This window comes from Pseudovirgaria hyperparasitica (assembly GCF_010093815.1).
Source record: "Pseudovirgaria hyperparasitica strain CBS 121739 unplaced genomic scaffold EJ05scaffold_5, whole genome shotgun sequence".
Classification (NCBI taxonomy): domain Eukaryota; kingdom Fungi; phylum Ascomycota; class Dothideomycetes; order Acrospermales; family Acrospermaceae; genus Pseudovirgaria; species Pseudovirgaria hyperparasitica.
In genome coordinates, this window is record NW_022985553.1 from 1,586,800 (window position 1) to 1,606,262 (window position 19,463).

At 49.0% G+C, this 19,463-nt stretch overlaps 10 protein-coding genes across 10 annotated transcripts; 4 read left to right on the forward strand and 6 right to left on the reverse strand.

The window, feature by feature from the left end:
• Positions 1 to 60: 60 nt before the first annotated feature.
• On the reverse strand, positions 61 to 1,370 carry EJ05DRAFT_475019 (proteasome component PRE2). The gene is made up of 4 exons (XM_033743715.1): positions 1,115 to 1,370; positions 832 to 1,053; positions 630 to 770; positions 61 to 555 (listed from the first exon to the last, which is right to left on the reverse strand). Exons 1-4 carry the CDS (start codon positions 1,247 to 1,249, stop codon positions 199 to 201), a joined length of 855 nt encoding a protein of 284 aa, XP_033602450.1. The 5' UTR covers positions 1,250 to 1,370; the 3' UTR covers positions 61 to 198.
• A 131-nt stretch (positions 1,371 to 1,501) lies between these two features.
• Positions 1,502 to 3,203, reverse strand: EJ05DRAFT_509666 (uncharacterized protein). The gene is made up of 2 exons (XM_033748114.1): positions 2,682 to 3,203; positions 1,502 to 2,635 (listed from the first exon to the last, which is right to left on the reverse strand). The coding sequence occupies exons 1-2, from the start codon at positions 3,133 to 3,135 to the stop codon at positions 1,974 to 1,976; spliced, it is 1,116 nt and encodes a 371-aa protein (XP_033602451.1). The 5' UTR covers positions 3,136 to 3,203; the 3' UTR covers positions 1,502 to 1,973.
• A 594-nt stretch (positions 3,204 to 3,797) lies between these two features.
• On the reverse strand, positions 3,798 to 6,178 carry EJ05DRAFT_475020 (uncharacterized protein). The gene is made up of 3 exons (XM_033743716.1): positions 5,641 to 6,178; positions 4,382 to 5,592; positions 3,798 to 4,326 (listed from the first exon to the last, which is right to left on the reverse strand). Exons 1-3 carry the CDS (start codon positions 5,795 to 5,797, stop codon positions 3,946 to 3,948), a joined length of 1,749 nt encoding a protein of 582 aa, XP_033602452.1. The 5' UTR covers positions 5,798 to 6,178; the 3' UTR covers positions 3,798 to 3,945.
• EJ05DRAFT_318853 (SURF6-domain-containing protein) lies at positions 6,126 to 8,231 on the forward strand. Its single transcript, XM_033740745.1, has 3 exons — positions 6,126 to 6,470; positions 6,531 to 6,614; positions 6,676 to 8,231. Exons 1-3 carry the CDS (start codon positions 6,453 to 6,455, stop codon positions 8,149 to 8,151), a joined length of 1,578 nt encoding a protein of 525 aa, XP_033602453.1. The 5' UTR covers positions 6,126 to 6,452; the 3' UTR covers positions 8,152 to 8,231.
• Positions 8,232 to 8,280: 49 nt separating this feature from the next.
• On the reverse strand, positions 8,281 to 9,382 carry EJ05DRAFT_318779 (NADH-quinone oxidoreductase subunit I). Its single transcript, XM_033740744.1, has 2 exons — positions 8,879 to 9,382; positions 8,281 to 8,807 (listed from the first exon to the last, which is right to left on the reverse strand). The coding sequence occupies exons 1-2, from the start codon at positions 9,151 to 9,153 to the stop codon at positions 8,411 to 8,413; spliced, it is 672 nt and encodes a 223-aa protein (XP_033602454.1). The 5' UTR covers positions 9,154 to 9,382; the 3' UTR covers positions 8,281 to 8,410.
• On the forward strand, positions 9,329 to 10,588 carry EJ05DRAFT_537182 (acyl carrier protein). Its single transcript, XM_033749364.1, has 6 exons — positions 9,329 to 9,833; positions 9,895 to 9,912; positions 9,963 to 10,043; positions 10,090 to 10,138; positions 10,187 to 10,225; positions 10,279 to 10,588. The coding sequence occupies exons 1-6, from the start codon at positions 9,612 to 9,614 to the stop codon at positions 10,284 to 10,286; spliced, it is 417 nt and encodes a 138-aa protein (XP_033602455.1). The 5' UTR covers positions 9,329 to 9,611; the 3' UTR covers positions 10,287 to 10,588.
• A 44-nt stretch (positions 10,589 to 10,632) lies between these two features.
• EJ05DRAFT_475022 (vacuolar protein sorting-associated protein 74) lies at positions 10,633 to 12,443 on the forward strand. Its single transcript, XM_033743717.1, has 4 exons — positions 10,633 to 11,105; positions 11,161 to 11,407; positions 11,471 to 11,964; positions 12,017 to 12,443. The coding sequence occupies exons 1-4, from the start codon at positions 10,851 to 10,853 to the stop codon at positions 12,065 to 12,067; spliced, it is 1,047 nt and encodes a 348-aa protein (XP_033602456.1). The 5' UTR covers positions 10,633 to 10,850; the 3' UTR covers positions 12,068 to 12,443.
• A 557-nt stretch (positions 12,444 to 13,000) lies between these two features.
• EJ05DRAFT_537183 (SNF5-domain-containing protein) lies at positions 13,001 to 16,087 on the forward strand. The gene is made up of 2 exons (XM_033749365.1): positions 13,001 to 15,363; positions 15,417 to 16,087. The coding sequence occupies exons 1-2, from the start codon at positions 13,291 to 13,293 to the stop codon at positions 15,723 to 15,725; spliced, it is 2,382 nt and encodes a 793-aa protein (XP_033602457.1). The 5' UTR covers positions 13,001 to 13,290; the 3' UTR covers positions 15,726 to 16,087.
• An 844-nt stretch (positions 16,088 to 16,931) lies between these two features.
• On the reverse strand, positions 16,932 to 17,653 carry EJ05DRAFT_499196 (DSBA oxidoreductase; the record flags this gene model as incomplete). Its single annotated transcript, XM_033746792.1, has 2 exons — positions 16,932 to 17,550; positions 17,610 to 17,653. The coding sequence occupies 2 exons, from the start codon at positions 17,651 to 17,653 to the stop codon at positions 16,932 to 16,934; spliced, it is 663 nt and encodes a 220-aa protein (XP_033602458.1).
• A 248-nt stretch (positions 17,654 to 17,901) lies between these two features.
• EJ05DRAFT_318717 (uncharacterized protein) lies at positions 17,902 to 19,113 on the reverse strand. Its single transcript, XM_033740743.1, has 3 exons — positions 18,577 to 19,113; positions 18,211 to 18,521; positions 17,902 to 18,160 (listed from the first exon to the last, which is right to left on the reverse strand). The coding sequence occupies exons 1-3, from the start codon at positions 18,768 to 18,770 to the stop codon at positions 18,048 to 18,050; spliced, it is 618 nt and encodes a 205-aa protein (XP_033602459.1). The 5' UTR covers positions 18,771 to 19,113; the 3' UTR covers positions 17,902 to 18,047.
• Between the last annotated feature and the right edge of the window lie 350 nt (positions 19,114 to 19,463).

Below are 19,463 nucleotides of genomic sequence, written 5' to 3' on the forward strand. Positions count from 1 at the left end.
ATACATTTCGAAAATTGGTGCTCTAGGGAAGCTGGACAACTGCACATGTAGCACCGGCTGACTGATGATGTTGCAGGAACCGACTGCATTAAATCTAATATCACAAGATATTGAAGTTACATAAGCAGTTAATAGCTGCTTCAATCCTACGCTCTATGCGTGACGCCTAGTTATGCAAGTCGACCTTCCAGCTTGCACTTAAACCAACTTTGAGGTAACATTCGAGAACTCTCCCTTCTCCAACTTCGTCTTCCAGAAGATCGGATTAGTGTCGTTGAAGCCATGCTTGACCCAGCCATCCTCCTTGACGTGGTACAGGTTGATAAAACCACCCGAAAAAGCATCACGATGGGTAGCGGCCAGAATGCTGCGACGGCCTAGCTCCAGTGCCTCCTCCTCGGTTAGGTCATATTTGTATTCGGCGTCGAGCACACCGTAAGCAAATGTTTGACCAGAGCCAACACAAAACAGATTGCCAGAGAGACGCGTACCGTCACTGTCAATGTAATATAGTGCGGGTCCTTCTTGGGGTGTCACACCAGCGCACATAGTACCCTATAAGATGAGTGAGTCAGTATTGAACGCTAAGGTGATGAATGCTATGGGGATTGGTCTCAGAAGTATCTTACCATGCTCAAGCCCATACCCTTGTATGAATAGACAAGGTTGGCGAGGATCTTGGAGGCTGCAGCAACCGATATGCGACGCTTGTGACGGAGCTCGTGGAGGCGACATTGCATGCCTAGGTATGCGAGCCAGTATTGACAGTCCTATAACCCGATATCAGTCAATCTACCTCCAGACCTTAAATATAGTTTCATAACAACGTACAGCAGCACCACCAGCCATAGTTCCCAACAAACAGCTGTTGATCTCGATAACCTTCTTGACTGTCTGACTGGCTATCCAATTTCCAGCCGTTGCTCTTGAATCTGTAGCGACTATGATTCCACCCTGGAAGCGGAAGGCCAGCGTGGTGGTTCCGTGGGCAATCTTGATGGGGCAGTTCGGGTTGGAGTAGTCGTCGGTCATTGCTCGAAGCCATGATGATGACTGGAGGTGAGATATTGTTAGCTGTGGCATTACTAGCTATGTAGCTCCCCGGTGTTCTTACCTGAGCCACTGGAGGTAGTGCAAACTTCAGGGAGAGAGGAGGAGTGATTTGGGTTATGAGCTGTTGATCGTCGTCCTGCGCATAGCCCTCATTCTCGAATGCTGGCCGGCTGTACTGAGCTACTAAAGTGTCCATGGCGAATGATGTCAAGGTTTAGCAGGGAACGACTAAAGGGGAGCTAAAGACAGCGAGATGTATAGAAGTAAGCCGAGGGTTTATACAAGACAGGATTCTTTTAGTTGAGGTGGTGGTAGATGAGCTGCTCGATCTTCAAGTTCCGTTAGGCATAGGAGCGCGTCACGGTAGGTAGAGCTTCACGTAAGCAACTCGAGCCTTGCCAAGCCATCCATCTCACTAACGAACATCCAACGTCAATCGATACACATAATGATATGATCAAAATGATCAAGCACAGCTCAAATGTCCTTACCAAACAAAGCCCGAATTCCACTATCCATTCAAACTTGGAAGCGCTCCTCACTTTTGATCCAGGTCACATTTATCGGCCCTTGAAATGATCCACAATTAGGAATACCATCTATTCTATACCTGGCATTCTGTTCTCCAATATTATCATGGTTTCTTCCATTCTAATAGTCTCCAAGACCTCTAGGCTGGCTATTCAATCATGAACTCATTGCAATGAAGCTGTTCTTATGTCGAATTTCCGTTCTGTCTGTGCCATCTATTTCGAAGAACAATTACGTTATTCCATAAATGCTTCCACTATCGCTGTATGAGCAGCCATCCCAAGACTGTGACGCGAATTGGCGAATTCCTGCATCACATCTCCTTGTCCACAACCACATATCCAATCATATCTCGATACTCTCAGATGGAGTTTTTTATTTTACTGCAGCTAGATGTCATCCACATCCATCTCGCTGGCAGAGTCCACCGTTGGCTGGGTTTGCTGAGGCCGAGAATTCGAATCCTGCCTGATGTAGTTGGCCCTTCTCAAGTGTCGTGGAGCGTCCCATCCTAAAACCACTCGGTTACATTTATCAGTTGCCCCTGGCCGGGCGATAATGTTTCCTTTGAGTTCATGCTTTACCATTAGACCTCTTCTGAATCTTGCCTCGTTGGTGCCGTATCTTGGGTCGTGTTTTGGGTCACGCAAGTGTGCGGGATTTGGCTTATCGAGGTCGTCTTTGTCTCCCTGGCCTATCCGACGCATAGTGAAGAATTGGAAGTCAATGAGGCCTGTATCGAGATCATCTGAGTTTCTGGAATCGATCTTTGTGTCTTTTGTGGCGAATTCTTTCAGCAAACGACCTGCTGCTGTTCTTGATGCATCAAATGGTGCTGTCAGTGCATCTTGCACGTCCAGTCGAAGTACAGGTTCCATCGGACCATCGATGATGGCATTCTTGACGCCACGGATTTCGAACAAAGCCTGAAAGAATTGCTTTTCGACCGATTGGATAGGATAGTTCCTGTACGTTTCAATGCTTTTGAGCGTTGGAAGGGTGGTTGCAATAGCATGGAGATCTCTTTCTTTGCCATGGAATCTCTTCAGTTCTAGCTGGGAGTCAGAAGAGAAAGCTATAGTATCAATATACGGTACCTGGTGGCGCAAATTCAGATCCAGCAGCGGATACAAGGGTGTAAGTCCGTCTTGTGAAAAGAGTGTTTCCTTCAACAACGATTCTCAAGGTATCCAGCTTATGACGCGATTCGTGATTGCGTGGGCATCCCCAGGCATCACGGGCCTGCAGCGGGGATAGAGCGATGGCAAGAAGGTCATCCTGAGCTTCGTCCCAGTCGGCGCCATTGACAACTATAGTGAGACTGCGAATCTTGCCGAATGTAGGGTTCTGTGAGGATCTAACAAATTCACAGAGTTCCTCGAAGGAGGTACTGATACAAACTAGATCACATCCCGTCAAGTCCTTGGCTTTGACTTCGCCAGGTCGCTCACTCATCGCTCCAAGACGGCTGTGTTCGATATATTTGCTTTTATTGATGTCGTGGCGTTGTTGCGCCTCAAGTAGGTCTTCGTATCGTGAACGACAGGTCATGCTGGTTGAATGTCAACCAATCTATACCCAGTTGTTGAAATGTTGAAATTGTCATTTGTGGAAAGGAGAGCTCTCGAGTGGGATTAAAGTGAAAAATCCCGTCGCTTCACGCAGCAGAAGTGACGTCTGTGTGCAACTAGTGTGATCTCTATTAGTTATTCAAAAACAAATAGGACAGTGAACGCCAGTAAGGCATCCTCGGGAACAAAGTTTCGCCTTCCTATGGTGGCTTTCCTCTGGGCGAGACGTAGCTAGTGGCTGTTGATATACACACATTCCTAATCAGATCTGATCGAAAGTCTAACAGTGTGGCTCTTGTGTTTACTACGCCTCTATCCAACTATTTACTCATACGAGTATCACCAGTTCGAGGTTTGTTCACAATTATATAGGAAATGACAGTCAGTCACTCAGTTTCTGGTACCCAAAAACTCATGCAACGGATCTGAGTAACGTTTCCCTGCCTCGTTACCGTTTCTCGCCCCTTTGGTCTGATAGAGTTCGTCACATGGACAAGGAGACGTTTGTTTGCTCCACATGCATGGTAATGGCCTTTCGATGTGTGGTTGTATTGTGATCAAACACCCATGGCAGTATCCCTGTGTTCGTTTGGTCGCTCTACAGTGTGTGGCACTAACAGTGACGATGTTCGACTACGCTAGGACGCATTGTGATCTTCTACTCTGATTCATTTACGGAACGCTATAGTAATTCATCGTAACATTGAACTCTCACGGTATTCGACCTTTATATAAGCTTCGTTCCTGGACCGAGCCAAGTACGAGGTCTATCATGTCAAACAGGTTGTTTTTACCTTTTGTCCGTTCGTTCATATGCGCGCCACCAAAGACCCATATTGGCAGCCACAACGAGATCCATCATCTGGAGCCCCACATCTTCGATTATGAGTTTTCCTAGCTTGGCCTGCTTCCCTCCAAATCCACCACCAGCCGTTTCTTGCCCCAGGGCCAGGTCCATCTTTTCGTTTTCGTGCATACTCGCGCGTGTAGACTCTGCCAATGATCCAGCAAGCTTAGACTTGCCAAAGAGAGACCTTCTCTTTGAAGACCCATCGTCGGAAGTCTGTCGTGAATGCATCTTACTGAAGGCATTTGGGAGGTTGAAACGTAACTCACTAACTGATGTGAGTATTGGTGTACGACCACCGTTAGCATTTGATATGTGTATACACTGTGAATATGTTAGCAGAAAGTAGACATTGCCGTTGTGCACAGCCAGCTCATACCCGAAGCGAGCCCCCTCCTCCACTAGTCACAAATTCACACCTTGTCCTCCAAGGAGTCTCAAATGCGTATCCTTTGAACGTTGTTGTCCTGGCTGAATCGTCTGAGACAAGATAGCCCTGAGCGTCTCTAACTAAAGGACCATTTTCAAAATTATTACCCACGCCTGTCTCTGAAGTATCCGACCGTTTCTTCCTATGCCCAAAGGCCGGGTCTGTGAACCTCGCTCCCTCCATCCACAGTCGTCTTCGGAAGATTATTTGTGGTATCTCCATGGTATCACTATGTATGCTTGTTCTATCCGGTACTCGCTCAACATCTGTGACAAACTTTGAGTAGCCAGGATTTGATATATCGAGGCATATAGGAGTTCCTACACGCTTGCTTTTTTGGCTTGTCCAAGACTGTGATGATGAAGATGATGATACACCATGAAGAGGTATATCAAGAACCTTGCCCACGTTCCACTGGTTACCCGACGCCGGGTCTCTCCTGATCAGCGTAAGAGAGATACCTGGCTCCTGTACCTGGGAAGTATTCTGATTTTCGAGCCCACTATCTTGTGAATGCTCGGGTCTCATTCGAACATCACGTCGCTGTTCTTCTGTGGTGGAACTTCTGGAAGAAAGCCCTAGGCCATGTTTGTTCGTTCCTGGCCTCACGTTCTCTGGTAGAACCCGTGATTGATATTCCTGAGGGGCCACTGCTGGTAATGGTTGAAAAGAACTACGCTGATGCGAGAGTGTATGTGGGTCGAGCCCCTGAGACCCAGTGCTACCTAGAAAATCATCGAATGTCACTGACGAGTGCTTCGGATTCGATGTTCCTGAAGCTATAGGCTTTCGAGTAAAAGCTGCAGAGGATACATTGTGCTGAGTCTCTACATCTGTCCGACTGGTAAGCAGACCTGAGCTAGGTTTGCCAGAGAAACGTTGAGGATCAACGTGCAAGGGACGACTCGGATGTCCTGGGCGCTCCGCTCTCAAGAAGTCGTTCGCGAGGGGTCGAGCAGGAAGCATAGGCTTCCGGGTCAAGATATCTGATGAAGGCGGTTTATCGCTCTCTTCGACGGTAGATTCGTCACAGGAACCATCGGAAGACTTTAACAGACTTCCATCACCGGGCCGATCCACGTGTATATAATACAACGAACTTTGCACATCCTCCGCAGTTACAACTTTATCTCTGGGTTTCATTGGAGACAAAAACACGTCTGCAGAGCCGTCAGCCACATGTCGCTTGTAATACTTGGACAGCAGACCTCTACTTCCAGGCACACGAGCAATGTACAACACTAGTGGAGGATGTCTATCGTGCCGTGTGGTCGCCAGATTCTGTGGAGGATTTGACGCAAGGTCAGTTAAAAGAGACAGAGATTTAGCCTCTATAGGCGTAGAATTCTCAATAGGGCCTTCCATCAAGAGCTGCGGTCAGTTGTGTCAGATGTCTTTCAAATTGGATTAAAGAGAATATCTAGACAGAAGTGGCGACTAGGGCGTCTATGAGCTAGGCAAGCGGACTTGATATCTGATTTACGACTGAGATATATTCAGAATACTGATGTTCGTGTTTAGTGGTCTGAAGAATGCTCGCGAGGTTGTATGAAGTTTAAGGGCGGACGTGGACGTGGCTTAGCATCTTAGAACTATCTATGGATGGATTGCTTGGTCAATGCCGCGCGTGCCTCAATGCCGATCACTACGGCAAGTCAAGAGTCATTGGAGGCTTCATTGGGATCCCGCGATCTCCGTAAATAGTTCTAATGTTTACCTCGCAATGGATGAGAACCAAAATTAATGCGATGCCTTTGTTGATACAAGAAAGAAGACCAGCCCGTCGTCCTCAGTGCTAACCTGCACCGGCTAGTGCGCCAAGATTTCACACCATTCCACACCCCGGCCGCACACCGCCTACGCCCGCATTTCGAGAAAACTATTCTGCTACGTCGGCAACACTCTAAGATTGTCGCAGCTCGACCTCCGCCCTTGAAGAATTCGATACACCTGTCAAGCTCCTCATTGTATCGACTTCCAAGGTTGCGTGTGGTTCTAGTCTCACTTAGCAGCATCCGATATGGCCGACGATCTTGAGGTTCGTAGTGGCCTGCTCCTCATATTAGCGATCCTAGATACATGTTAACTCGTCTACCAGGCTCGTCTCAATAGCCATGCTCGATCTTTCGAGGGCTTGATGTCACTTCTACCATCAGAAGCATACTACGGTCAAGAGAAGAGCGTGAGCCTCCATACTGCTGCTGCTATGCTGACGCAAGCTAACACATGACGATCTGCAGAAGAAACAATTGAAGAGAGAGAAGCGTGCGAAAACACAAGCAACCGAACGTATCGAACTAGAGGAATCGGATCGCAAGCGAAAACGACAGCCTGAAGGTGAAGGCTCTAGCGATGTTGAAGGCTTCGAAAAGGAGAAGCCACGAGAAGCGACGAAGCCCACGATGAAGAAGCACAAAAAAGAGAACGCTCCCAAAATTGTGACTGAACAACCGAGCGCTACATCAGATGAGGGCACTGTTGCCGAGAAGGATGTAAAGCGCAAGGCGAAGATCGAAAAACAGAAGGAGAAGGCTGAAAAGCAGAAGGCAAAGCTCCTGGAGAAACAGCAACGTCGAAAAGAGCAAGAAGCCAAGTTGCAGGAGACTGTACAGGATACAGGAGCGCCCTCGAAAATGATCAGCAGGGCTCCGACTAGTGTTTCGCCTGGCATAGTCCAGGATTCAGAGATAAGCTGCAATGAATCTGAGGTTCTAAAGTCCAACAAAGAACCAGCGGCGGATACATCTCGGGACGACGATGATGATATGGACAAAATCGATCTAAAAGACCTGGGCGAGGATGACGATGCAGCCGCATCTACAGCTCCCTCGACCCCCCGTGCAGAATCACCAGCCTCTGATATACCATCCACCTCGTCATCTTCATCTATTGTGCCACCAGCGTCTGATGCCATACCACAGAAATCCCTAAAATCGAAGTCTAAACTGCGCACGATCGACAACGAAGCAAGAGAGCGACTACGGGCTCGTATTGAACAACTTCGTAGCGCCCGCAAAGCCGATGGCATCGATGGTAAGCCAGCCAAGAATCGTCAAGAACTTCTCGAAGCGAGGCGACGGAAGCAAGATGAGAGGAAAGCCCATAAGAAGGAGATGCGAAAGCAATCTCGAGATAAAGAGGAAGAGCAAAAGCTTGCCGCAGAGGCAGAATTGGCACGGCTGAGGGGTTCAGGATCTCCTCTCACCGGCTCTGACATGTTTTCGCCTAGAACTGAAAACAATTTCCTTTTTGGCCGAGTTGCATTTGACGATGGCAAGCAGCTAGATCCAACTATGTCATCATTCCGGGACTCTACAAAGAAGAAGGGCCCTGGTGATACTCGGACTATCTTGAAAACTGCAGAGAAGAAGCAAGCACATCTGAAAGGCCTGGATGAAACACAGCGAAAGGATCTCGAAGAGAAAGACGCATGGCTGAATGCGAAGAAGAAAGCGCATGGAGAGAAGGTTCGGGACGATACATCTTTATTGAAGAAAACTCTGAAGCGCCAGGATAAGCAGAAGGGGAAGAGTGAGAAAGAGTGGACGGAGAGAATTGATGGAGTTCAGAAGGGTATAGAAATGCGACAGAAGAAGCGCGAGGAGAATCTCAAGAAACGCAGAGATGGAAAGGGAGTGAAGAATAAGAAAATCAAGAAGCCGAGCAAGAAGCCGAAGAGTCGTCCTGGTTTCGAAGGCAGCTTTCGATCCAAAAAATGATCACCCCTTGGAGCATTGTCCAAGGAGTTGAAACGGTAGATTCTCATTTTCAGCTACATAGCATTATGCGCGGCGCTAGGGAGCGGTCCATGGCATTGTATCACAAAGCAAAAAGTGCCAATTCTCGTCCATTCGAGTACAAAAGAGACGTACTGTTTATCATTGCAATGTAGAGAATTGGAGGGGCGCATTTGGAGGGGCGCCCAGCCTGTTCGTCATGTTATATACATATTGCATCTTAGTTTTTGATACATGTGTGTTATCTGTATGGAGCATCTGCTCGCGCCACCGCGGCCAATTCAGGCTCCCATTTGTCGCCATTTGCAAGCAGCTTTTCCTTGTTGTACAATAGCTCTTCTCTTGTCTCTGTGGCATACTCCGCATTCGGACCCTCAACAATAGCGTCCACCGGGCAGCTTTCTTGACAGAACCCACAGTAGATGCATTTCGTCATGTCAATATCGTATCTCGTTGTTCTTCTGCTTCCGTCTTCTCGTTCCTCTGCTTCGATTGTGATAGCTTGGGCTGGGCAAATGGCCTCGCACAGCTTGCAGGCAATGCACCTCTCTTCGCCTGTGGGATACCGCCGTAGAGCGTGCTCACCGCGGAAGCGGGGCGAAATGGGACCTTTCTCGAAAGGATAGAAGATCGTATATCTGGAAGGCTTCAGTCCAATTTCAAAGACACCCCCAGCTTGCCATTGCCTCTCTGGGCTCGGATAACTTACGGTGCTCGAAAAAACTGTTCCAGCACAACCCACATTCCTCGGAACATCTCAGTGAGCAGGAAGTATTTTCCAGCTTTGTCCAACGAGCTTTCGCCTTCATCCCATTGCTTTGGTGCTGGGATGCGGAATCCCGACGGTGGGCGTCCACTACCTGAGGCATTACGAGCGGCAGAGGTCGTGAAGAAAGCGGCGAGTAGACGTTGTTGGGCGGGCGAGGAGGCAAAAATGCTGGGGCGACTGCGCACCAGCATCATCAGTGGCCTCGCGCTGGCCATAGTGAGTGCTGTGCAGGTGTGGAAGAGCAGTGGTGGATCGAATTGGTTGTGGCGACGATATTCGCTCTTGAATGATGCCCTGACCCGTGAGGTTGACTTTCGCGAGCTCTGTTAGTCAGATCGATTTGGCCCGTTTCTGATAGGTCGAAATTATCTGCAGCTCTTTTACAATGCACCACCTCAGCATATCTCAATAGTAGATTACTGCGAATTGAGACACTGTATATCGAATCCAAATCGTGTGTCTCTAAGCAAGAATACAGATAGACACATGATTGTAGCTAAAGTGGTCACGTGATTATCTCGTACTGACGCTTTGACTATATAGCGCTTCTTTGATTTTAGCTACTCAATACGTCTGATCATTGCAGGGCCGCCGAGAGACCTTCCATCCGCATTCGCACCACCAGCATCACCAGCACCGCAAACCTCTCCGAACAATTCAAAACTTAGATAAGATGATGCGAAACATCATTACTAAGTCCGCGCGAAATGCTGCTCGATCGACGCAGCAATGGCAAGCACCTATAACTCGCCCCGTTGCGCGAAGCTTTCTCCAACCACAACAGTTCTCTTCTGCGATCACTTCACAGGCCATCCGTTTCTACTCCGCCCACAGTGGTCTATCACAAGATGAAATCCAAGGAAGGATCTTGGACCTTCTAAAGAATTTTGACAAAGTGTGTACTGAGAGCAACAAGAATGGATGATCGAGGTTCAGAGCTAATGTAGTTATTGCAGGTCAAGGACGCCTCAAAGGTACGACAAAACCAATACTTGACCAATATTCAGAGACTCATTTCACATAGCTCGCACCTAACTCTCACTTCTCGAACGACCTTGGTCTGGATAGTCTTGACACTGTGGAGGTTGTGATGGCCATTGAAGAGGTACGGATATCAGACAGAGATCAAGGTCTTGGGTTAATGTGAACAGGAATTCAGTATTGAGATCCCAGACAAGGAAGCGGACGCGATTCACAGCGGTACGTAATTCCAATACTACCGATGGTGCATATATTGACCTTCTGCAGTGGACAAGGCCGTTAGCTACATTGCCGCTCAACCAGATGGTAAGTCCAATCTGAAACCCTTATACTGGACGTTCTGATCTAATATATTCTAGCTCACTGAAAGATGTGTCAAATTAAAGTGCAGTCGTACCTTGAATGGCGTGGAGGCCCTTAACCTACTGGTATGAGGGTGTATCGTGAATAATTCTGAGATCAAACATCCGCATGTATAAAACTCTGCGCGGAATACTGGCTTGCTGTATGTATTATCATCTAGAGAGCAATGAGAGTACTCTCCCTCTGCAGCACGCGCTTGGGCGACGATGTGACCTTCAAATCTGTATTGCATGACCTGGGCAGGGCGCGCGGTACCTACCTAGGTAGCGGGATCTGATGCCAAGACACATTTTGACAAGCCGCTCGAAGCTGAGCCATGGTGTGTCTTCTACAAATACGCCAGGCTGATGTCCAACATCTGTGTGACTACGTAACCTCCTATTTACTGAATTGTGTCATTGATCACTACGTTCGCTTTTCTATTTCTGTATATCGCAATACCTCCCTCCTTCACACCTCGGCGAACGCGATCCCTTATCCCAAGCTAGTCCCAAAAGTCGCCCGTGCCCGGTACTCCATATAAGCGGTCTGCAAAAAGTTGACACTCAACACAAAGCTCGGCCACCATATGGCATCGTCATCAGGGCTTACCCGCCGAAGAGGTGGAGGTGGAGGCATCGATGGCGAGGATGGCAGTCGCGTCAGTTCTCCTGCGCCTAAGAGACCAGAAGACAGGGCACCGGAAACATCATACGAAAGTTCAGAGAACGGACACAAGATCGCATTCGACCCACGGGATATTAGTGAAAATGCTGAAAGAAGCAAACAACCCAAGCTCACATTGATGGAGGAAGTGCTGCTTATGGGCCTCAAGGACAAGCAGGTTGCTCACCCTTGAGACTTACTGCTGGCTCCAAGCTAATATCCATTCTCAAAAGGGCTATCTGTCGTTCTGGAACGACAACATCTCATACGCTCTTCGTGGTTGCATCGTAATTGAGCTTGCGTTACGTGGTCGTGTGAGCATGCAAAAAGACTCCTCCCGACGTCGTTTCCCCCTGGCCGACCGCGTTATTGAGGTGGTAGATGATACCCTCACCGGCGAGGTGCTACTGGACGAAGCGCTCAAAATGATGAAGTCCAGTGAAAAGATGAGTGTGAATTCGTGGATAGATCTTATGAGCGGTAGGTCATGATGCAATATATTGCCGTTCCTCTACCATGTCGCTAATTCGGTTCTACACATAGGAGAAACTTGGAATTTGATGAAGATCGGCTATCAATTGAAACAAGTTCGCGAAAGACTGGCGAAAGGGCTCGTTGACAAAGGCATTCTGCGCACGGAGAAACGCAACTTCTTACTCTTTGATATGGCTACACATCCTGTCGCAGATGGGGGTGCTAAAGAAGAGATTCGTAGGCGTGTTCGCAACATTCTCACCAGCCGAACAGTCGTCCTACAAGGAAGCCAATTTCTGCCTGAAGAAACCGAGTTCAGATACCTACGAACTATCTCGATGGTATGTGCTGCTTATGCTGCCAATGTTCTGGAAAATGCTCTTTCGACACTAGGACACGAAGCTAGAGAACGGGCATTTGCACAAGTAGATGAACTCCTTGCAGAATACTCACAATGGCCTTTCACTCGAAGGTCTGGAGGCTCCGGCGGTGTTGGCGCGAACCTCGCGCAGGTCGTCAACGAGGAGATCAACAATAATAAGGACAGAGAGCTTCAAGTCGAGGTATGTTCATATGAGTATTCCCAGTTCCCAGCTCATGCTAAACTCTCAACAGGTCGTCGCGGCATGCTTAAGCGTTTTCACTCGCCTTGACTCCCTTCTCTAAGCGGCGACTACATTTCTATAGGCACTATCTGTGCATCATAGGAAGGACCTCTTATTTGAGGGCATTTCGATATGAGCCAAAATCAAATCTAAGAGGCATAATAGATGTACACTCGGGTCAGTCCTTCTAAGGCCTTCTTTTGGGGACTAGGAACCTTTGGCGGGACAAGCATGTTCACTGGGTACAACTAGGCCTCGAGACATATTTCACGGTGGTTCCTCTTCTAGATTGCAAGTGTTTGCAGTATGGTTCCGCAAGGCGCCCGGGGCAAATGGCGATTCGTCCGGTGTATTACGTATGGAGCAGAACTTGTTACCAGTCCCGTCGCTCACCGTGATATTGTATGACTGACTTACTATGTGTTCGTTCTTGGCACTCCTGATTCGCTGTCGAGTCGCGACTATTATCACGTGACCTGGTAATCTGCGACTCGTATATTGCTAATGCTGCCATACTCGATTGAGAGTCTGCGCAAAGGGAGTAATTATCTCCAATCTAGTAGAGTAGCGACGGAATGTCGAGGTGGTCGCCGAGAGCATATGCACCTGTAGACGAGGCTTTGTTGCAGGTGACTTGACTGATTACCGTATTACCCTTAGCGCCCCTTACCTTTCGGCTTCCCTTCGCCGCAGAACCCGATCGCCATCGCCATCGCCATCGCCCAAACATCAGACCGCCCATACGGACAGGAATTTTAGTGTGCTCTGCGTCACATCCGGGAGGCTGACCTGACTTTTTGTTTTTTTGCGACCAAAGCCACTTGGTTAATCCCGCCCTCGCTCAGTTCGCTCCTCAACCAAATTGTCTGTGGGGTGGAGGAAATCCGTCCGCTCCGCCCGTCCAGCCCTCGCTAGGTTGCTGCGTCCTTGCTCTCAGCTGCCCATCCCATCCGCTCCACCCAGCTACACCTACCACCTGCCTGCTGCCCCTTTACGCCGAGCCTGGATTAGACGCAAATGTGCCGCGTTCTGGTATGTATACTCCTGCTTGTCGTTCCCACGCTCCCTTCGTCTTAGGCCGTTGATGGTCTTGTTTGCGAGTCGCGTCACCCATGTCATCCATCTCCTCAATTCTGCATCTTCGCGCTGGGCGCAATGGCTTGTTGCGACGACGTCTTTGATAACATTACGTTGCTGACCGCGTCTCCAGCCGACTCGCGCACTGTAAACACATCTTCAGCCTATCACAGGTTTCCATAAAAGCTGTATACCTATTCCTACACAATGCCGACTCCCGTCTCTGCGCAAGGTCCCTCTCAGCCTCCGCCACAGGACGCGCCCATTCATAATGGATCCGCCCTAGAGAGCTCCAACATCTCTTCATCTATCACGGACAATTCTTCATCTCAAAGCGAGCAGCGAGATGCAATATGGGCAGGGAAAGAGAAAGCCAAAGCTGTGATGGAGGCATCGGGAGTCAATGTCGCGTCTCAACCAAGCGTAATATCACCGCCTCACACGCGTCGAGATGAATCACCCGGCGATGGCGCGCCAATGGCGAACGGTAGCTCATCGAGAAAGCGTTCAAGATCAGGATCGCGAATTCCATCAAAGCATACAGAGAAAGATAAAGAGCCCTCATTGCAGGAATACCTTTTACACCAGTATATCGAACGCGACTCTTTACATGCGGCGGCGATGAACGACCAAGCAGAGATTAGCAGGAATCGTATGTTCTTTAAGCGAGCTGAGAGGGAATACTATCTTGGCACGATGAGAAAGCAAAAGTTTGAAGACCCTGGTTCTGTCTTTGGCTATGGTTACCTTGGATATGGCAATGGTCTGACAGAGCAGCGGCCTGCAAGACTCGAATATCCTGAAAAGAAAAAAAGGCCTGGATCTCGGAGAGCGAGGGCCATGCATATATCGAGGAAAGACAAGGAACAACAAGCGGAGCAGTTGGAGGAGCTGGTACCTATACGCTTGGATATTGATTTCGACAACAAGATAAGGCTGCGCGACACGTTCACTTGGAACCTCCACGACCGAATAACGCGCCCTGAAGTCTTTGCGGAGAATTTGGTCGAAGATTTTAGAGTTCCTCGCGAATTGGCTCTTCCTGTTGCGCAAAGAGTTCTCTTCGAGATGACTGAACAGATTCAAGATTTTTATCCCCATATATACATTGATGAGGACGCCCTGGATCCGCACCTACCTTACCACGCATACAAAAACGATGAGATGCGCATTCTAATAAAACTAAATATAACGATCGGCCAGCATACACTTATGGATCAGTTTGAGTGGGAGTTAAACAACCCATCGAATTCACCGGAGGAGTTTGCAAGTCTGACAGCTCGAGAACTGTCACTCTCCGGGGAATTTGCAACAGCGATTGCGCACTCCATCAGAGAACAATGCCAGATCTACACGAAGAGCCTTTACATCACCGGACATCCTTTCGACGGAAGGCCTATCGAGGATGCAGATGTTCGTGACGCGCTTCTCCCGTCACCTCTCCCTTCCGTCTTTCGCCTTTCGGTACATGCTAAAGACTACACCCCATATCTTTACGAACTGAATGAGACGGAGCTAGAGCGGACCGAGCATTCGATGCTGAGAGAACAACGGAGGCAGAAACGATCTGTTAATCGTCGCGGAGGACCTGTTCTGCCCGACCTCAAGGATAGGCAGCGCACAGTCCGAACCTTGATCGTATCCTCTGTATTACCAGGAGCGGCAGAAAACCTTGACGGGAGTCGGCTGTACAAGGTTGTTCGGTCATCAGGACGCAAACGAGTTACTGGTCGATTAGACGGCGGTGATGATTCAGACGAGAGTGAAGAGTCTGATTCTGCCCCCGAATCACCTGCTCCTTCGCAGCTGGTTGGTGGTACTGCCCGTACAAGAGGCATGAGAGGCGCTGCATCTGCAGCGCAGGCGGCCATGCGAGCCAACCTAGGCCGATCTGCAACCCCCGAAATTGCCACTCTACACCACCATGAGACGCGCACTTCAAGGCGTTCCGGTCTTCCTGAGCGAGAAGAAAGCATAGCAGAGACTCTTGTAGTCAAGCTTCATATTGGCAGAGAAGCTATGCGAAGCCTTCAGCAAGGGAAAAGAATCCATACAGCGTCAGCAAGCACGCCTCGTATGCCGCAAAGAGCGTCATCCCAACGTAGTACACCTGCTGCATCTGGAATGTTACCTCCACCGTCGCCTGCCATGAAACAACAACCTTCACCTCAGCAGCGAGGGGCCGACGACTCCAATAACAACCCGCCGTCGCAAAGTGTCCAGTATTCTGCTGATGGTCGGGTAGAGGCCCCGTATCCTCTACCTGCTAACTATACACCAGTGAGTTTATGATACCTTGTGCCTCTCCATATATAATTACTGATCGCTATCAGCCTCCACCTCCACCATGGCTAGTGTCGTCACTCCGAGCTCTTCAAAGTAGGTATAAGGAAGATTCTTTTGAAGCCACTATGCGCTGGAGCGCTGTCGATAAGACGACCGGAGCATCACAAAAACTGGAATTGGCGCAAGGTGCACCCGTACCGCCCAACATTAAACATCAGTTCCTTCCACGAATACGGTGTAATGACTGTCCAGGAAAATTATATACTGCAGGTCCCGAGCTTACACTTGACAACTTTGAGATTCATTTGAAGAACCGAGGACATAGAAGTAAGGTCGACGAACGCAAACGAAGGTAGCACGACGCAGGATCGGCGCCTGGCTCTGGGCACTCATGGGCGTCTCTGTTTACCTGTACACACAAGTTTGGTTAGGGGCGTCATTGTGTTAATGTAGTGTACGGAGGATCAGCATTGAAGGTGTTTCACTGGAAGTCGAAGTATCCTTCTGGTCACCAGTCTAGACGAGTCAGCGATATTTGATGTATTAAGATAAAACTATTCTACCCAAGTCTGTCATTGTCTGGCAGACTCGGTTCACGATTTAACGCTCTTACTTCCATGATTGTTGCTACTGTTTGATCTCTTCTGTTGCATGGCTAACTGTCCATGATGCCACGCAGGTCCTGTAATGTAGTCAACGATAACCGACAGCGTCCCAGACAGAATCCAAAGATCAACAGTCTACATACACCCTTTTCACGTTCTCAATATTTCTTGCCCTGATTCACGCTATTACCTTCGGAAATGTTCTAGGCAGAACCTGTCGTCGAATATATTTTACATCCTTGCCAGAAGAAAAGCAACAGGAAACATATAGTCCTCGGCGACTTCTCGACATTTCTTTTGGAGTTCTGACGGGGAAGAAGAGAATACATACCGACCTAGACTTCTTCGACTATTGCCAAAGTCAGCTTTGGAGATAACGGTTCTTTCTGTCTGGGAATTTTGCGGTCATGGTGAGTAGTCTATTGTCATGTTTCTACTACCAACTGTACTGTACGTAAAGATATAAGCTAGGAGGATGGGGAACTATGGATAGAGTTTGTGGCTCATGATGATTTCGCGCAGCAATTCCGAAGATTTGTGCCCTCAAAATCGAATTGATCATTCCTCTCTCTCCGTCTCTTTCTTCCAAGCCTATGAGCCAGCAGCTATAGTGAAGAAGCCCAGACATAGTCCCAAAATATGACGAAGAAGAGATTCCTAAGATCAATGGAAGTTCTATACATGTTATGAGCAAATTAGCAACAAGGCCTATCACAATGTTTCCTCTTTTTAAACCACATTGCGTTTTACGACTACTTTCGACAATATAGTCTTCAATGATGGACCAGGTTCCAGAGCTAATGACTCTGGTACATCTAGCCTGCATCCGATGGTTTTCAGGGGTAATTATACATCAGTCAAGATGCTGAGAGCACTCGTAAAAATGCGTACAGAACTTCTTTCCAAGAACGCCACTTGCTGTATGACTCCATCGACTACGCACTTGAGGGTTACAAATCACAAACGTTCCTTAGCGGCGACCTTCTCAAGAAGTGTCGCAAACGTCTCCGGCTCCTCCGCCCCTCCGATCGCATACTTCCCCTGGAACACAAAATACGGCACTCCAGTCACCTCTTCGCCTTCCCGTGCCTCCCGCGCCTCCCTATCAACCCGCTCGCCCCCCTGATCACTCGCAAGCCACGCCCTAACCTCCTCCGCATCCAACCCAGCCCTCTCGCCCGCCGCCTGCAACACCGCATGATCCGTGAGATCCCTCTCGTTCTCAAAGTACGCCGCAAACAGCTCCTCCACAACCCGCGTCTGCACCGCTGCACCTTTCTCCTTGCCCAGCTGCACCAGCCGGTGTGAGTCACGTGTGTTGCCCACGCGGCCCCCATACTTGAAGTTGATGCCGAGGGACGCGCCGATACTGGAGAGGCGCTCTTGCATCATGCGTGCGCGGGCGACGCCGAATTTAGATTCGTACATGGCTTGCTTGTCGACGCTCTCTTTGGGTGCCGCTGGATTGAGGAAGAATGGGGCCCAGGTGGTGGAGAATGTGGCGGTGGAGTCTGGGTGACGTTCTTTGTATAGGGCGATGCCGGCTTCAAGGCGCTTCTTGCCGACGTAGCACCATCTGAGGATATCGTTAGTGTCGGAAACGTTTGGAAGGATGGATATGCAGGGGGGGCGCACGGGCAGACAGTGTCGGAGATGATCTTGATGTCGAATGTTGCCATTTTGGATAGCATTGATAGTCTGAGGCGTTGAGTTGTAGAAGTTTGGGGCATAGCAGTTGGAAGAGTGGGACTTTATATGTGAATTAGTAATGAGATTTGCCATGATGTGGATTAGCAATCATCTTGGATCTGTTGTTTCACGTGACTCTTGCCCTGCGAGATATATCGAGAATGTCGGTAACGAACGCTCTCGACAAATTTGAGCGAGCTTGTCGGGGAAGAGGAGTTCAGCATGTACCTATGGATAATATTTCTTTATATTGATTGAGGAGGAAGTGATTGCGATCTTTTCATCGCAATTCCTCAGTGGGCTTATTCACGCCAGGAGCCTGCTCAGCAACATCGAAACGCCATGAAAGTATTTACAGAGTGAATGGAAGTCTTCATGCTACGCTTAGCAAGTATTCAGCATAGACTGTAGCGCAGTCTTTTCGGCGGAGGTGATGGTCAGGCTGTAAACAGACTTGACCTTGATCCACATCCTGGAGTAGATGCAATAGTAGGAAGCTGACAATCAATCAGTATGCTTTTAATTCAGCAAGAGAAAGAAAGCTCACATAGCGGAGGCTTCCACTCTTCAGGGCCCTTGTCACCCTTTGCCTGGTTGACGTTATCAGTAACAGCAAGGAGCTGAGGGTTGGTGAGGTCGTTGGCGAAAGCTTGACGTTGAGAGGTCGTCCACGATGCGGCACCAGACTTCCATGCGTTGGATAGAGGGACCATATGGTCAATGTCGACGTCGCTTGCAGCAGTCCAGGTAGCACCATCATAGGGACTAAACCAAGAGCCACTGATAGCTGCGCACGCAGAGTCTTGGACAACGTTTGTGCCATCACGCTTCAGGACAACCTCACGAGTGTTGCAAGTTCTGGATGTGGTAAGCATCTGTCATATTATTACATGTCGTAGATACAGAGACATACCCGCTCTGAGTGATCCAGTGCGGAAACAAATCACGAGAGTAACCATCCTGAGCCCCCTGGGCTTTGACAGTCAGGCCGTTCAACTGTGTCTGCGCTTGCGAGGCAGATGGAACGTTTGGAGGCGCTGGCACAGGCGCTGGTAGAGCACCAGCGACTGTCGCAAGAGCTACGGAGACAGCAATGAATCCCTTCATGGTCGTGGATAGTATCGGCTTTGATGGTTCAGGGATTCGGTGCTTTCAAAGAGCAACAAATGCAAGTTCCCGCTGTTGGGGAGGAAATCCGGACTGGCGACGCAGTATCATGTTCATCGCCATGCCAGTCACCTCTATATACACAGTGAATAGCTGTCAACCCTATACGGAAAGAGGAAGGTAATCAGGTACCAAGGATGCGCGCTGTAGTAGAAAAGATGAACTGCTGAATCGGGGGCGCGGAACCGCCCATCACGCTCAGCCATGGAGGCTCGGCGACAGATGTTAGGTTGGGTGTCTGGATACACATGTAGCACGCTGTCTGGGCAGTCGTTATCATTCGTGGTGGGCATGTCGATCTTCCTTTAGTGGGCCTCGACGGATGCTGGCGCAGGTCGCAGATTCAAATGCAGGCTAACCAAGACACGCTGTGGAGGGCTCCTCTATGATTCGTTTGCCGGGGCGCTTATAGTTCGTTTGCCAGGAAATACATCATCAGAGTCGTTCTCTTTCGCGACCGGATGTGATATGTAATGCTTCAATACGAGGCCCGTTCTTGAGGCTAGATAATGCATTACATCGTGCTGGATGTTATCTGGCCACCCAGATAGAGATGTGTATCTCTAACGGGCATGTAAGATGTAATCAAGCTAAGAGATATCAGCCTTGCTCAATCGCATCAAGAATGCATGA